General features: G+C 39.5%; 1 protein-coding gene across 4 annotated transcripts in view; it reads left to right on the forward strand.

Moving 5' to 3' along the window:
* The window catches only part of USP6NL (USP6 N-terminal like), a 122,725-nt gene that overhangs the window by 90,769 nt on the left and 16,285 nt on the right, over positions 1-15,671 (forward strand). For all 4 annotated transcript variants that reach the window (XM_071552825.1, XM_071552826.1, XM_071552822.1 and 1 more), the window contains 6 exons: positions 1,676-1,785; positions 5,274-5,322; positions 6,979-7,099; positions 11,690-11,784; positions 14,337-14,402; positions 14,490-14,589. In XM_071552825.1, coding sequence (XP_071408926.1) covers positions 1,676-1,785; positions 5,274-5,322; positions 6,979-7,099; positions 11,690-11,784; positions 14,337-14,402; positions 14,490-14,589 — 541 coding nt within the window. The remainder of the gene's footprint in view (positions 1-1,675; positions 1,786-5,273; positions 5,323-6,978; positions 7,100-11,689; positions 11,785-14,336; positions 14,403-14,489; positions 14,590-15,671) is intronic.

Below are 15,671 nucleotides of genomic sequence, written 5' to 3' on the forward strand. Positions count from 1 at the left end.
ATAGAAGTAGAAAGAGTTTTCTTCCATCGTTATCCTGGTTTGTTTATTCATGATAAGCTCGTTTTGCTGCTCTCCCTTTCCCCACCTCCTGCAATGATATTAACATTGCTCATTGCAAGTAGCACTTACAAATTGCACACCTTAAATGTAAAAGGAAAATACCCATTTTTGCTGTAGGTCAAACAGGCTCTTTCAGCTCTCTCTGCAGGGCAGTAACCAGTTTTTAATCTTCTGTCCTTTCTGTTCCTCAAACTTCAGATACCCTTTCTGTTCACTCAGGATGACAAAGGCTCAGTGTGCTTCTTTTCCTAAACCCCCTCAAATCACAGGCTCTTGTGCCACCTTAAAACTACACATTTTCACCTTAAAACTCCAGATTTTCTCTTTGCTGCCTTTCTGTCCATCTGGGGGACAAATCATTCTGGATGTTATTAAAGTATCCTGAGAGGTGCATGTGGCTGAGATTGTGGTTAGTGTTTGAGCTGGTTAGTGGTGCTGCTGTTGGTTCATTGATTTACAGGGGCCTGAAGCTTCTGGTTGTGTTCAACAGACTTGATGCATGTTATTGTTCCCTATTTGATCCCTTTATTTTTATGATTCTTGTCTTGATTCTTGTTTTCTTGCAACCAGAATCTGTACAGTTTTGCCTTTTGATTGCCTGTGGGTTTCTCTCATATTGCCTACACAGATGGAATGTTTTGAAAACTCAACTTGTAGGGCCAGAAGTGAGAATAAATGAATGAATGTCTAGAGAAAATTATTGTAAGTGCAGAAAATAAGGCATCAATCTAACCTGTGCAGGCTTCTAAGTATCCAATTACAAAAATGGATTTAATTATAAAACACTAAAGCAAGTGCTGAAGTAGACATATTCTACAGCTAAATTAGGTTAGAACAGAAAGACAGAGGAAATTACTAGAAAAATTTCCATTATCTATACTTAGATAATAACTGGAAGCTATGTAGGTACTACTTCTGCTTAGAGAAAAAGGCAGGAAAAGTATGAAAACCACACCAAATCATTTGCTGCAAGTCCAGTCTGGAGCACTTGTATCTCAGGTTCTTGTTCCTGAGTAGTAAAATTAATTTTCTGTCTTTCTCCAGTGCTATCCAGTGCCTGATGAGTCAAAAAAAAGCTTGTCTTTTTACATCTCTGCTGTGTGACTGTGCCTGACTATAGAATTTGTACATTTATCTGCATGTTTTGCAAGTTAAAATTGCTGTCTTGTGAGTTGCTATTCCATATTGTTTTAAATCACACGATGGCAAATGCCTCAGTGCAGGTGCACAGTCACAGAATCATAGAATGGATTGGGTTGGAAAGGACCTCTGAGATCATCAAGTCCAACCCTTGGTCCAACTCCAGTCCCTTTACCAGATCATGGCACTCAGTGCCACGGCCAATCTCAGTTTAAAAACCTCCAGGGATGGGGAATCCACCCCCTCTCTGGGCAGGCCATTCCAATGCCTGATTACTCTGGAAAGAATTTTTTTCTGCTCTGCGACTTCAATTTCCTCTGGCAGAGCTTGAGCCCATCGTGCCCCCTTGTCCTATTGCTGAGTGCCTGGGAGAAGAGACCAACCCCCACCTGGCTAGAACTTTCCTTCAGGCAGGTTTCTGCTGTTTTGGGCTCACAATTCTAACCCCAGTGTGTGTTCTCTCCTGTTTGCCCAGAGGCTGAAGTGGCAGGCGCGAGGGGCCTCGTCCTTCATCCGGCAGATTGACCTGGATGTGAACCGCACGTACCGGGACCACATCATGTTCCGGGACAGATACGGAGTGAAGTGAGTGCATGGGAGGGGTTTGTTCTGCGTGTCCTAAACTGGCTCTGCTCTGCCCTGAGCTTCTCCACCCAGGAAATGGGAGCTGCAGGCTTTCAAAACAGGATTATTTCTGTGCAGTGATGTAATTGATTGTTATGGCTAACACAAAACTAACTCATATTCCCTTACCACAAGAGTCGGACTCCGCAAATGAAGATTTGGGCAGGGCTCTCCCCACGTGGGTGTGCCCTTCCAGCCTGTGCAGTGGATTTTTTAGGTGAGGCACAGCGTGCGCAGAACTGGCCCCACCATTTCAGTCCTGAGGTCCGTTTGCTTGGACAGTGAGAGTGAAGTCCTCAGGACTGTCACAGCACCCGGTACTAACAGGACTGACCCTGCTGAGCATCCAAGATCTGATGGGATGGGATGGCAAGGGGGCATTTACTGCCCAGGGGACGGTCCCACTGAGACTCGGGGCCTTGGGATTTGGAGTCCAGAGTGCTCTCCTTTACACCACGGGACCGCCCCAAGAGGGTCAGTAGCATTCCAAAGAAAACCATTTCAAAGCTGTTCTCATCTTGCTACATATTAATGAAAATAGTCTCAGGTATTGTAAATACAAATGTGTGAGAATTCCAAGCTAATAAATTAATTAAGATATATTACATAGTAATTTTATTTAACTATTTATTTTCAAAAACAACTTCTTGCATTTCTAATAACATTTATCTTCCCAGAGATTTTAGCCTTCCTTTGGATTTTGTATTCCTCTTTTCCTACTATCCAATTCAGAACAAAATAAAGCAGCATTTTTGTATGTGAGCATTTAATTATTTACAAATGTAGGCCTTAATGCTTTTGGATTTCTTCAAAATGCTGTTTTGGTTTGGGTGTTTTTTTTACTGCGATTGGATGAGGAATATTAGGCAGCTGTCATCTTTGAAAATGCTTAATAGTGAAAAAGTGGTGATACAAACATCAGCATTGTTGCTAGCTTGCAGCATCAGCACCCTGCTGAGATGAAGAGGGTATTTTTTCCCTTCTGTCCCTGTATTAGGTTCAGTTTTTAATCTCCTTTTCTTGCCAAGGCAGATTCTCTGGTAGTCTGCTGTTTTCAAAATGCAGTACTCAGAGCTGTGGATTTTAATGTGATAATAAAAGAAACATTTTCTTCTATGATTATTTGAGGTATTTTTGTGGAAAAATTCTACATCAGGGGAGTTTCTGTAAGGAAGGAGGCCAAAGCAGAGATCCCAGGCTGAGCTCTTCCATGCTGTGCAGATCCCTCTATGCAGAGTGTCTGTGCTGGAGCTGAGTCCCTCACTCTGTGGGACTGACCCGGTGCCATCCCACGCTGACTGTGCTGCTCTGGCCCTCACTGCATTTCCAGACACATTTTACATGTCAGCAGAAGCTCGTTGCTCCATCAGTTTGGGGTTAACACCAGCAGAGCCAGCTCCAGTCCCTGTGGCTGTGTTGTAAGCGGGCCCTCAGAGTCCACAGGAAAGCCTTTGGCTGCCTAAAGCAATTTCACACTTGGAACAGATCTTGGAATTACTATACATATATTATGCATTTCCAGCGATGCCTCGATGAAAAATTCAGGAATGATTTCACATAGCAGTGAAATGCAGTCCCCTGGGTGTGTCAATGGCTTGTTTGACTTCTAAGTAGACAGTATGTCTTTGAAGGTCGACTCTTTAGTGCTGTCATCTAATGTAAATAGTATTAAAATTGCCATTATTTTATGTATGTTACTGTGAATGAGATGGAGCTCTTACACTCAGTTTTGTATGGTCAGCTGAGAATACAGGAGGTTTCTGTGTACATTTGGGACCTATTAATTTGTCCTTGTAAAATAAGACTCCAGCTTAATGTCTAGTACTTTAGATTACACTTTTCCTTGGTTACTCAAGAATGGCTAAACCTCAATTCTGAAGAAGGCAAACAAAAATGCCATAATGTAGAGGTTTTGATAAGTTTTTCCAAGTATACATCCTTTTACCAATAGAAAGTAAGCACCTTTATACTTCCCTGGTTTTTGCCTGCTAATATCTGTTGCCATACTTTGATTAGTGACAGGGAGAAAATTTGGCTGTACAGTAACAGGGCAATATGTAAACTCACCAGTTAAATTTTAGCAGTTTCACTTGTAGACAAAAGCAGGCACTCAGGTATCCAATCCTCCTGAAAAAAACCAAAAAAGGTGGGTTGAGTTTCAAAATTTCATTATGAGCCCTCTTCACCACTACTTTGGTTGCCCAGCTGAGACGACCAGAGTTGTGTTGGTTGGTTCCTCATTTATTTATCCTGTTACCTGTCTTGGTTTGAGCTGGAAAACGCCAACTGTCCAAGACAGAGTGAAAAGGGAAGAAGGGGGAGAGGGAAAAAAACCTCTAAACCAGGTTTATGCTGAAACTAACTACATGTATTTATACAGAAAAGAGAAAATTAAGAGAAAACTACAATATAACACACACACAAGTTACATATATCTAACAAGAAATAACTTCCCACTCCCCAATTAATACAAAGTAAAGTTTATTACTCTAGATCTTTAAGTACTCTAAAAGACACATAGCAAGAAACAGAAAGAGTAACAACAAAATGTTTCTCCTTCCCTGAATTCAAACAAAATGCAAGCAGCAGCAGGAGCAAGGCAGGAGTTGCACTAAGTCCTGTCTGTACCTCAGCTATGGTGGAACTGACCTAACACCTCCCACTGCTGCCCCATATCTTAAGTTTGTGTCATCTGGTATGAAATACTTCCTTGGTTACCCAGTCAGGTGAGAGCTGTCTCCCAATCCACGTAGATTCTCTGAGCCTGCTAATTTGAGGCCTAGCTAAAACCACTACATACCTTCACAGGTTAGACTGTTGTACAGAAAGCAAAGGCTCATTCCAAACGTCTTTGAAGTCCTAACTGGAAAGTACTGGGAGATCAGCACCCTCAGAGGACTGAGCACAGGATGCCAAGTTAGAGTTAATATTGCTTTGCTTCAGTTTGACAGTAGCACTCACTGGAGCAGACTTGAATTGGGTGCCAAGAGTAAGGCACCTCTGTGCCTGCTTTGTGTATTTCACATCTTCAATTCTACATATCTGTTTGGAATCAGGAACAGCTGTTAGTGTTCTACAAGCACTGAAAGCAGGTCTGGAGAGTTTAAGTGTTGGCATTCAGAATAAATCAGTGTTTGAAATGTAGCTCATCCTGTGTTTCACTTTACCTGCCTTTAAAAATGATGATTTCACACCGTTGCCTTCTCAAAATTCTATGGGTATTTTTTGAAACCTTTGAACATGTAAAACGTCATAAAGGTGCTAATTACAAAATTGGCTTGAAATCAGAAGTGCTTATCATTGTGAAGTGTGGTTTATCATGTTCTTTTTGCTATACAAGTTAAATTGGGGAAACACATTTCCAAAACACAGTTCACTACTTCTAGGTTTTTCTGTTTTTACAAATGCCAATGTTATAGTATTTTCATTTTCTGCTCTCATTTCTCCAGGCAACAATCTTTGTTCCATGTTTTAGCTGCGTATTCCATATATAATTCGGTAAGTTGTTTCTCTGAACGTGCTATAAGATAATAACTTGCATCTCTACCTTTTCTCTCCCCCAAAAAAACCCTAACAAACATTTCAGAGACCTTTGGAAATATATAGAAATAGATGATTTGTTTGTTGACATGTTTTTGAGCTGAAGTTAAAATAAAGCATGTCAATTATGAGTATCTTATTGGACAGACTGAACTGGGCTTACAGTTCAGCTGAAGCTCAGTATTGTGTCCACTAAGAATAATGAGTTTGTGCTGGGCTGGATCATTATGCACTGATATTTCCCCCCCCATTATATTATCTGCCTCCCATTCATTTGAATGATTGGGAGGAAAATACTGGATAAAGATGCATGTTGGAGTTAACAAGCATATTTCATAACATGAAAGGTTCCAAAAAATGGAAAATGCCTTTAAAGGTTGCATCCTCTTTGCTTAATCCCTGAGTATTGGCTGCAGTCCTGGATGGGGATTTATTAGAGTGGGGTTTCCAGACTCTATCATAAGGGTTAAGAGTTTCTGTATTTTCTAATGTCTCTTGGTGGGTGCTAAAAATAGAAGAAATCAAAGTGCTGTTGTGTCCGCATTTAACTGTGCTTTTAATGCAATATCCCCTCGTTCCTTGGGCCCATTTTGAGCACTTCCATACATCTTCCATTTTATATCCATCAGCAACTCCCTGGAATTCAAAGTAAAAATATGTAAAGCTCAGAAAAGGAGAGTGAAATGAAGCAGTTACTGGAATTAAATACCAGTTTGTTTGTTTGGGATTTTTTTCCTAAGTTCTAGGAACTGTAACTTTTCTGTCTGGCCTTTATATACCTCCTATACAACACTGTACTCATATTTTCAAGTTGCATGAGAAATACTGTTTAAAATCAGTCATTAGAGTGTAATGATGGGAATACTGCAGTGAAGTTTTTATTTTGCAGTTTTCCTCGTAATGTGTAGCAGTTCTTATGCTTTGGTTTTGTCTCGAGCAAAAGTTCTGCTATGAACTTGGAAACCTGTAAAAACTTATTCAACAATTAAGTCATTGTCCTTACAAATGCTTTATTGGTGGAGTTATCTGAGCATCTGAATGATGGTGACAGTTGGTTCCTGCCATAAAAATCAAAATTAATGGCAGAGGAAACACTCGAGTTCAGTTTTGGAGCAATAAAATTTTTCTTTGGGTTTATTACAGTTGCTGGTTATTGGGCTGCTAAACTTTAGCAGGTTTATAGTTACAGGTCACTCTTGACAAATCCTGTGCTTATGAGGTAGTACCCTGATTGTAAACCCAAACAGAGGCAGATCTTCTCCCCCCACCAAAAAACCCCAAAAACCAAACAAACCGCAAATTAAAATGAAATGGAAACATCTCCATTTGGAGAGTAACATGGTCCAGCTACTTGAAAATATTAGTACTGACAAGGATTTTGTGCATCAGTAGTGAGTTCTATGAACAATCAATATTTTCAGGTTACTTTTCAGCAGGAGGGTTGTGCATCATTCCTTCTATCCATCAATATTTTGAATGGTTAAATATGAAGTATTTGGTGGTGTTAGAATTAGGGAACCTACACCATCAGGACAGGTGTCTCCACTGATAAGAGCTTGTGGTTAGGAGGCTTTTGTTTCGAGCATTTTAATGTTTTCACTGTCTAATTCTCAGGAAGTTGGATACTGTCAGGGAATGAGCCAGATCACAGCTTTACTCCTTATGTACATGAATGAAGAAGATGCCTTCTGGGCCTTGGTGAAACTCCTCTCTGGTCCAAAGCACGCTATGCATGGTATGGAGTTCGTGTCTTTCAGTAAATTGAGATTCATCCTGTCCTTTTAAGCTGGAAGTTATTTGAAAATGGAACTATTGTGCTCTGTCTGATTGGTAAAAATAAGGCATAATGAGAGCTTTATACTTGGGAGGGGTGTTGGATGTTACTGGAGCTCTCACTCACAAGGGTAAGTAATTGTTTTTATATGTGATATCTCTCAAATAATTCTAATGAAAATCAGATGGTTTCCTCTTATTCTCTCAGGGAATGTAACCAATTGAAGGCTAGTTATGCAGACATCTATATAGTAATATAATAGTAGTGGAAACCTAGTACAGAATGTTAGATAATATTGTAGCTGTGCTATCATTTGGCAGGACAGGAATCTACAGTAAAAAATGGACTTATTTCTAAGCATGAACTTTGGGTTTCTCGGTTTTGTCTCTTCCTGGCACAGCAGTTCCTGCTCTCATGGTGTTGTTACTCTTACGTTATCAGTAGTTCTCTCTTTCTATGCCAGATCTGTTATGATCTATGCATATCCCATGGTTATTTGTATGGAGTAAGTTCAGGAATTCCAACATCTTTATGATGTTACTATTGTGGTGATTCAGAAAAGCTGTAGCTCTTGGAGATCTGAGAAAGCAAATGTCATTTAGAACTTGGGCTTTTTAGCAAATTTCCAACAACTTCTGGCTCCTTTTCCCTGCTTAAGACTTTCTCGTACTGTGATACTTTCCTTCCTCAGCTTTTCAGTGTTCCTGCATGTTCTCCTCTTCCAAGACAAAGGGCTAGTTTGTTATTTTGCTGCTTACACTTACGCAAAACTATCACCTTTGGAGGAAAAAAGTGTGTTCTGGTGTGAGTATCAGTGCCATAAGTGAAATTTTGAACTCATCAAGTGTCAAAACCTTTCTTGAAGCTTTACACAATAGTAACATGGACTAAGAGCATCTTACAAAAAATCTGTAGCTTTAACAATAATCAAAATCTCTGAAACAGTGTAGAATGTTGAGCTTTTCAAAGCTCATAGAAAATTGCAGGTGTTTTGGCAGGTAAGTCAGGATCATCTCCTTGTGTCCCAAATCATGTGCATGTTGCACAGGAGGGTGAACACAGACGTGTTGCTTGCCGTGTTGCAGAATCCCTCTCTCCCTTCATCCTGTCAAGTGATGGGAGAGGGAAGGAGGGAGCTTTGAGTAGCCCAAGGCTTGCTGAGTTCCTCCTTCACAGGGCATGTGAACCAACTTGCCACAGGTTTATACACATTGAAACTGCCCTGGCAGCAACTGTTAGGGCTAAGTTTGCATTTATAGTTATGCTGACAAAACTTTCATTATAACTCAAATGTTGCCAATTCACTAAATGTTACCAACCTAGTCTGAGGTTCTGCTTTCAGCAGGTTGGACCAGATAATCTCCAGGTCCAGCCTAGATTTCCTGTGATTCTTCCTATGATTCTGTTTTAAATCAGTTTATGTCACTGTGCATCTGTAAATGTCACTGTAGATTCTGGAAGGGAAACTTTAAAACTGATTTAACTGATGGCATATAATTTTGCATTTTTCTGTGTTCTTTGGGTAAAGCACTGTTTGCCAACTCCTTAAAGCCAGAATAACTTGAATTCTAAATTGCCAATAACCATAAAGAAAAACTTTTATAATTACATTTGATGGAACTGACCATCAGCTGGTTCTCTGAAATGGACATCTCCCTGAGGAAATTATGGTGGGGAGCTGAGTAATTCAATTGGAATCTTATTGGCAAGAGTAGGATGGTTAAAAGATCCTCCCCACAGACAAGGTTTTTAATTTTGATTCTATTTTCTACTTGTGATCTGCAAACCTGGAATACTTTCTGGGTGCAGCCCATTAGCCAGACTTATTTCTAGCATAGCACTATTTGAAGTCAGGAGATGAATTTGGCCTCTCTGATATTGTGTGGATGATGTGAAGTCTCCAAAAGAAAAAAATACACGTATCTGACCCTGAAAATGATCTGCATTTTTGGAAGCAATTTCCATTGAACTTTCTGTAGTCTTAAGAATTCAAGATAATGAGTTGCTGTATATAAATCTGAAAGAACAACCTTCCATGCAAAAAGCACTTTGAATATTATTGCAGATGGCTAATTAACTTTGATGTAGTCATTTGCTGTTTACAGTAAGAAAAAACAAATGCCTTGCCTATGTTATTAAAATTTCCTAATATGCAACATGACATTTAAGTGTGATAGAATTTGCATTTGTATCTGTGAGGTACTAAGCCTGTGTGAACCTGAGGCAGTAAGTCGTGTGTCTTAGTGACCATGCACTGAATTACATAATTGCAAACTAGATAGAGTTTGCTTTTGGGTTTGGGACTTCCTTCGTGATCCGTTTTGTCTCTTTTTTTGAAGTGCCATGTGTTCTATGGGTCCATATTGTTCTTCCAGATTCCATATTGCTTGAAAGGTTTTGGGTGGTTTTTCTGTAGCCTTTTAAGTCCCAGGAATATGGAATTGCTGTACTAGATCTATTTAACCTAATGTTCTGTCTGTGATAGAGACCAGCAACAGATGCTCAGTCAAATGTGTGAAAAAAAGGCAACCAAAGATCAACACCTCCTGAAAATGTTCTTCAGATGAAAGTCTGTTTTGCATGTAATAGTCTCCAGTAGACTTTTCTTCCTTAAATAGTTAATTGCTTCTGTGGATTGTCCTTCCATTTGTGTTTTGGCTCTGCCACATGGTGGTTTCTGCTCTGGATTTGTCAGAGAGAAGGCAGTGAGGGTTTAACCAGCTTCGTGCTGACACTTGATTTGTTACTGTTCCTGGCACAGAAGTGGTTCTATACTTTGGTAACTTCTGTGACTTCTTGGCTTTGCCAGACCTTACAAGACTCTTTCAGGGTGGCCAGGACTTGACTGATGGCTCACAGTGTGGACACCTGGCACGTGCTAGTGGGTCCCAGCACAAACTCCTACACTTTGATGGGTGAAGCCTTTTGGTCTTCTTTATTTTACTGTCTTTTAGCTCCTTGGATTAGGTGCTTTTGGAGGGGGACTGGAGAGATCAAGCTATTTGGTGATATGCCAAGGTCGTGGGTTCAATCCCCCTATGTGGGCCATTTACTTAAGAGTTGGACTCAGTGATCCTTGTGGGTCCCTTCCAACTCAGAATAGTCCGTGATTCTCTGAAATCATTCTGTTTAAAGTGTGAAGGTCCTGGTAAAATCTTAAACCAGGGAGGAGTCAGGACAAACAAAGTACCTTTGGAAAGTTAAATAGGCAAGAGAGACTGCTCTCTGTGCCCACATGCTCACTGATTCTTCATGGTAGCCCAGTGGAATTAAGAGATTTGGCCTCTCTCTGTACAAAACACATTGGTTATTCTCTGTCTTACATCCATCTGGGCAACACTTACCCCAACTTAACTTTGTTATGGTTTCTGTCAGTTTTTTCCTGAAGTATTGGTGTGCTTATTGAACAGATACTGGACTGAAAACCAGTGTAAGAAAAGCTGCTGTCATGTCAGCCCTTTGCAGACTCGTGGCAAGAGGTTTCATAGAATCCATGTTTTGGGAAGTGATCTGTGAGTTCTTTTAGGGCTGTTTAGGGTTCTCACATGGGAACCTCCCCATGTCTCCCATGCAAACATTTAACCTGGTTTTAGTATTGACTTCATCTTCTCTGAGCACTTCTAAAAATTTTCACAGACTTACAAAATCTCTGCCAGACTTTCTGTTTCCAAGGTGTTTGAAAATAGCTCCATTAGTATTTTTTAATGTCTTTTGTAAGTTGTTTTTTTGGCGGGGCAGGCTTGCTTTTGCACGTTTTTATACTGCCAGTGTTTGATCATCTCTGTTTTTCTGATCTGAACACAGCTCCAGCTTTTTGAAGGATCTTTTGTGGATGATTTCTTTTCCTGCTGTGTAGCTGTGCTAGCTTACCTTTACATTTCAAGGTTTTTTTGCCTACTATTATGCCTTTGCTCTGAGCCTGTTTTTTAACTCTGCTGATAGCTCAGTTGGAAGAGGATCTTCCTGCTTTCCTTTTCCAGTGTAGGATCACTACAACTACTAAAGATTTTTTATATGCCCTTTGTTTTGGTTGTGTGAGCTCACAGTCTACTTACAGTATATAATCATTATATTTGTCTTGGGAGAATATCCCTCTTGTCTTTTTTTATGATCTTTTCTTCAGTGCAGACAGTTCTGTGCTGTTGGCCCTTCTATCATGAATTTTCTCAGCAATACTTCCAATTAGGTCTTTTTGCTTTTAAAAGTTTTAGTTGGTGTGGGTTGTGGTTCTTTTTTTTTTTTTTTAAGAATAATTATAAGTGGGTTTTCCACATGATCCTGTGTTGGGTAGACTAATGTATGTCTGATGGATCTGTTGTCACTTCTCATTCTAATCTAATAATAGTCACTAAGGGAATGTATTGATGTTTTACTGTAGTTATTTAGGTAGATGTGTTTGCACATCTGTACATGGACATCATAATATTGTTACGAGTATCTGTTCAGGTCCAGTGGTCCTATAGAAGGATAATGTTCTTGGAGCCTCAGTGCCTTTTTTATGTCATTTTGTAGCACACACACACCTTTTAAATGGTCAACTTCTTCTCTTAGGTTTTTTTATTGAAGGTTTTCCAAAACTGTTGAGGTTTCAAGAACATCATGACAAAGTACTGAAGAAATTTTTGTCCAAACTTAAGCAGCACTTGGTGAGTATTTATATCTCAATACAAACAATGCTAATTTACAGCTTTCTACCTTGTTTCAGTTCAGGTGAACCCACTAGACTGAGAACATTCAAACCTCAGAAAAAAAAAAGCAAAGCTCTAAGAGGCAGAAGTGCTGTTGTTTTCATTATAGACAAAGTTATGGTGCCCCTCGCAGAGTTATGGTAAAATTGGATCATAAGAGGAGTAAACTGTGCCTGTCTCACTTTGAGTTAAAGGCAAGATGGGCTCCTTCTGCTTGGCCTTGTGCAAACTGCTGGAAACAGGCTGATGGTAAAGCATTTTATCAAGGGTTTTTTCTATGTAGAGCTCTGTGGGTTATCCCTGGACAGAGGTGACTTTATAACCAGCCAGTTTTAATGTCTGTTTAAAAAAATAACCTTTATAAGATGGATTAATGGCCCTTTTAAAATTTGCACATAGTCATAGTATTTTCATGAAGCTGAATTCAGAGTTTTATTTCTTCTAATGCTCTTAAATAGGAAAGAATATGCCCTTTTTTTGATTTTGGCTGTATTTATTCTAAGAAATAAACTATTCTTCTAATGGGAGAAAAATGCCCTTCCAATAGTCATCGAGAATTTTCTCATTGGTACTGTCAGAATCCATCTCCAGGTCTTACAAGGCAGTGTGAGATGCTCACTTGCTTACAAGCATTACCTTCCCAGGACTGTATTATTTTCTGCTTAGTATGTTTATTTCATTAGAAAAAGAAAAAAAGGCAATTTGGGAGCAAACTAGCACCTTGGCAATGATGAATTGCATCTAATGCATTCTTATTGTATCATAAAATAGAATTTATTGTGAGTTTGGGTTTTTTTTTAAGTGTGCTGTAAGAAGTGATCATAACAGGGCAGATCTGGTTAGGAAAAAGCCCCACTCTTCTGTTAAAGGGTCAAGTCAAAATTAGTCATGCAAGATTATCTTGTCACATTATAAAAACCCCTTAAACCCAGTTTTGTAACTGATTTGAAATGAAAATTGTGGATTCAGGTTTTACAATACATACAAGATGATGATTTGTGTTTGGAAAACTGTATTATTCTCATTTTTGAGGTTGTCACATTTCAGAAGGGAAATACAAATTAATCCCAAGAAGGCAGTAAATGGTAAAAGGCCCTTTTACTTTCTAAAAATTCCAGAATAACAATACGTGATTGAGGTGATAGAACCTGAGACTGGCACATTATTAAATTTTGTATTATTGTTTATATAGCTGTAATTACTGCACTTAAAAATCAAGAGCTTTTTTTTTCTGCCATCTGTCCCTGTCCCACATCTGCCCCCTCTGCCTTTGGTCACTTGAAAAAAGAAAGTTACAGACAAGTGCAGAAAGCTGCTTTTAATAACTGAAAAAGTTAATTAAATAAAATGCTTCCATAGCTCTCTTCTGAGGGAATTCTTGGCCATTTGTTTAGAAGGATGCAGAAAGCATTCACTCTATTTATTATATTTCTGTTTGAATTTTTTATTCAGAACTTAGTTTTGTTTTTGTTTGTATCACTCTAGTGGCATTAAATTTATTAATGATTTGGTTTATTAATCAGAGAAAGGCATGGCCTATTCTGCCTATCTTTCAATAGGCTGATGGCCATTCTTACAGGTTGGATTTTTGTTCTGTTTGCCTTTTTCAACATGAAAATCTCCTAAGTACTGTTTCACTTAAATTAAGAATTGCTTTTCTGCATCTCTTACTGTGAACGAGTCACTAAAATGAGCCCATGTTGACTTGCTAAAAGACAAAAATGAAGCCTGCAGATAAACCAAAGGGATTTGGTCCATTCATTATTCAGTGTTTTACATCGGAAATTTTTGGAAAAGTTGAATCTGGCAAGCCTGGAATATGATGTTATCCCACGGTTAAAATTCAGGATTTCTTAACTTTCCACCTTTACTTTGTTTTTAACTCTGACTATGAAAATAACTCTGAAGAGCTCCATGAAGCTACAGAGGAGCTTTAGCCATCTTTGAATGGGTGGCACACCCCATGGATTATCTGTGCTCAAGGGAAAATTAGGCCCTTTAATTAAGGAATAAAACAACTCATCAGTCTAAGATCTATTTTGAGGCCCTGTGTTTAAAGAATTTGATTCTTTTATGCTGGTTTCTGGGAGTTAGGTATTTTTTGTCACAAAATCTTTTCAGCCTTTGGCATGAATTGGCAGCCTTGGTACAGAGAAATGAAAGACTTAATGGACTCAGTGCCTGCACTTGGATTGCTCCATAATACAGATCTATTTTTTGGAGAGAGGATTTTGTCCTCTGCTGCCTCTATCCCAGAACAAGATAAAGGTTGTGTTAACACCTCTGCATCTCCAAGTGCATGTTCTTCAGGTGCTGAAGTTGATGAACTAAAACTATAAAAGACATAAATTTTATTGTTGGACTGAAGTAACAGTGTCTCAGATGGTTAAATTAATTATTTATGGTGAATATCGGGTACATTGACCTCAAGGGGAAAATCTTTTTTCATGCACAGTGCAAGGCACTACTTGGATTTTTTAAGTGTTTGTAAAGTTCTGCATTCTTTGCAGGACTCCCAGGATATGCCCACCAGCCTTTACACAACCAAGTGGTTTTTCCAGTGTTTTCTTGATCGTGTGAGTATGCTTTTCTTTCTCTTGCTGTCTTTAATTGTGACTTGGGGCAGACTGTTTTCACAGCATCACCTGATTCTGTCATTGCAGACTCCCTTTACATTAAGCCTCAGGATATGGGATATCTACATACTTGAAGGAGAGCGGATTCTCACTGCTATGTCTTACACAATTCTGAAACTACACAGAAGTAAGAAATCTCTCAAGCATTTGAAAGCTAAACAGAGTTTCAGCTAGTTTTGTTCTCATTTTGTGCAGTTTGACCTTATGTGTGATAATCTCAGTTTGCCATTTGCTTTATGCTTCTTCTGGCAGGAATTTTTCATTCCTTATGCACAAAAAGTTAAAAATATTTGCTTTAATAATGTGTGTGTGGTGGGTTGACCTTGGCTGGATCCAAGTGCCCACCAAGCTGCTCTGTCCTTTCCCTTCTCAGCAGGACTGGGGAAGGAGAAAATAAGACAGAAAAAAATTAAATAAGGGCAGGTTAATAAAGCAATAGCAAAGGCTGTGCATGGAAGCAAAGACAAGATTTATTCTCCACTACCCATCAGCAGGCAATGTCCAACCACTTCCTGGGAAGCAGGTCTGGAAGACAAATGTCATAATAATGAATGCCCCACCTCCTCTTTTGTCTTAGCTTTTGTTACTGAGCAGATGTCACATGGAATGTCCCTTTGGCCAGTCTGGGGCAGTGTCCTGGCTGTGTCCCCTCCAAGATGTTCCCTACCCTCTGGCTTGTGGTGGGGAGGGGGTGTTGGAGGGACAGCACTGGGCTGTGCCAGCACTGCCCAGCAGTTCAGAACGCTGGTGTGTTACCAGCACCTTTGTAGATGGCAGTGCACAGCTCTGTGAGGGCTGCTGGGGGAAATTAACTCCATCTCAGCCAGGCTCAACACAGTGGGATTGTCAAAGAAAAGTATTTATTACAGTAAGAAAGTTAACTTAAACATGGGCATGAGGTGAGCTGTATTGCTGACTAAACAGGGGGGAATAATATTGTAGGTCTGTGGTTTGGAGATGGCTTACCAGCCCCTGCTGGATCTAAATTAATTGGAAAAGCACACCAAGAATCCAGGGTGTGCCACTAAATGGTGAAATACTACCAGCAAACAACCCGGCAGTGAGGAATCACCAGTCTGTGTCTCTTTAATACCATTGTTTGTCCAACAATGTAATTAAAATCTAGAATTTCTGTTGTCTGCCTGTGTGACCTTCTCTTTCATCTCTTGCCTTTCAGTAAAGTAAAATTTGAGAGTTTCAATAGAAGAA

Source organism: Pithys albifrons, chromosome 3, assembly GCF_047495875.1.
Source record: "Pithys albifrons albifrons isolate INPA30051 chromosome 3, PitAlb_v1, whole genome shotgun sequence".
NCBI lineage: Eukaryota > Metazoa > Chordata > Aves > Passeriformes > Thamnophilidae > Pithys > Pithys albifrons.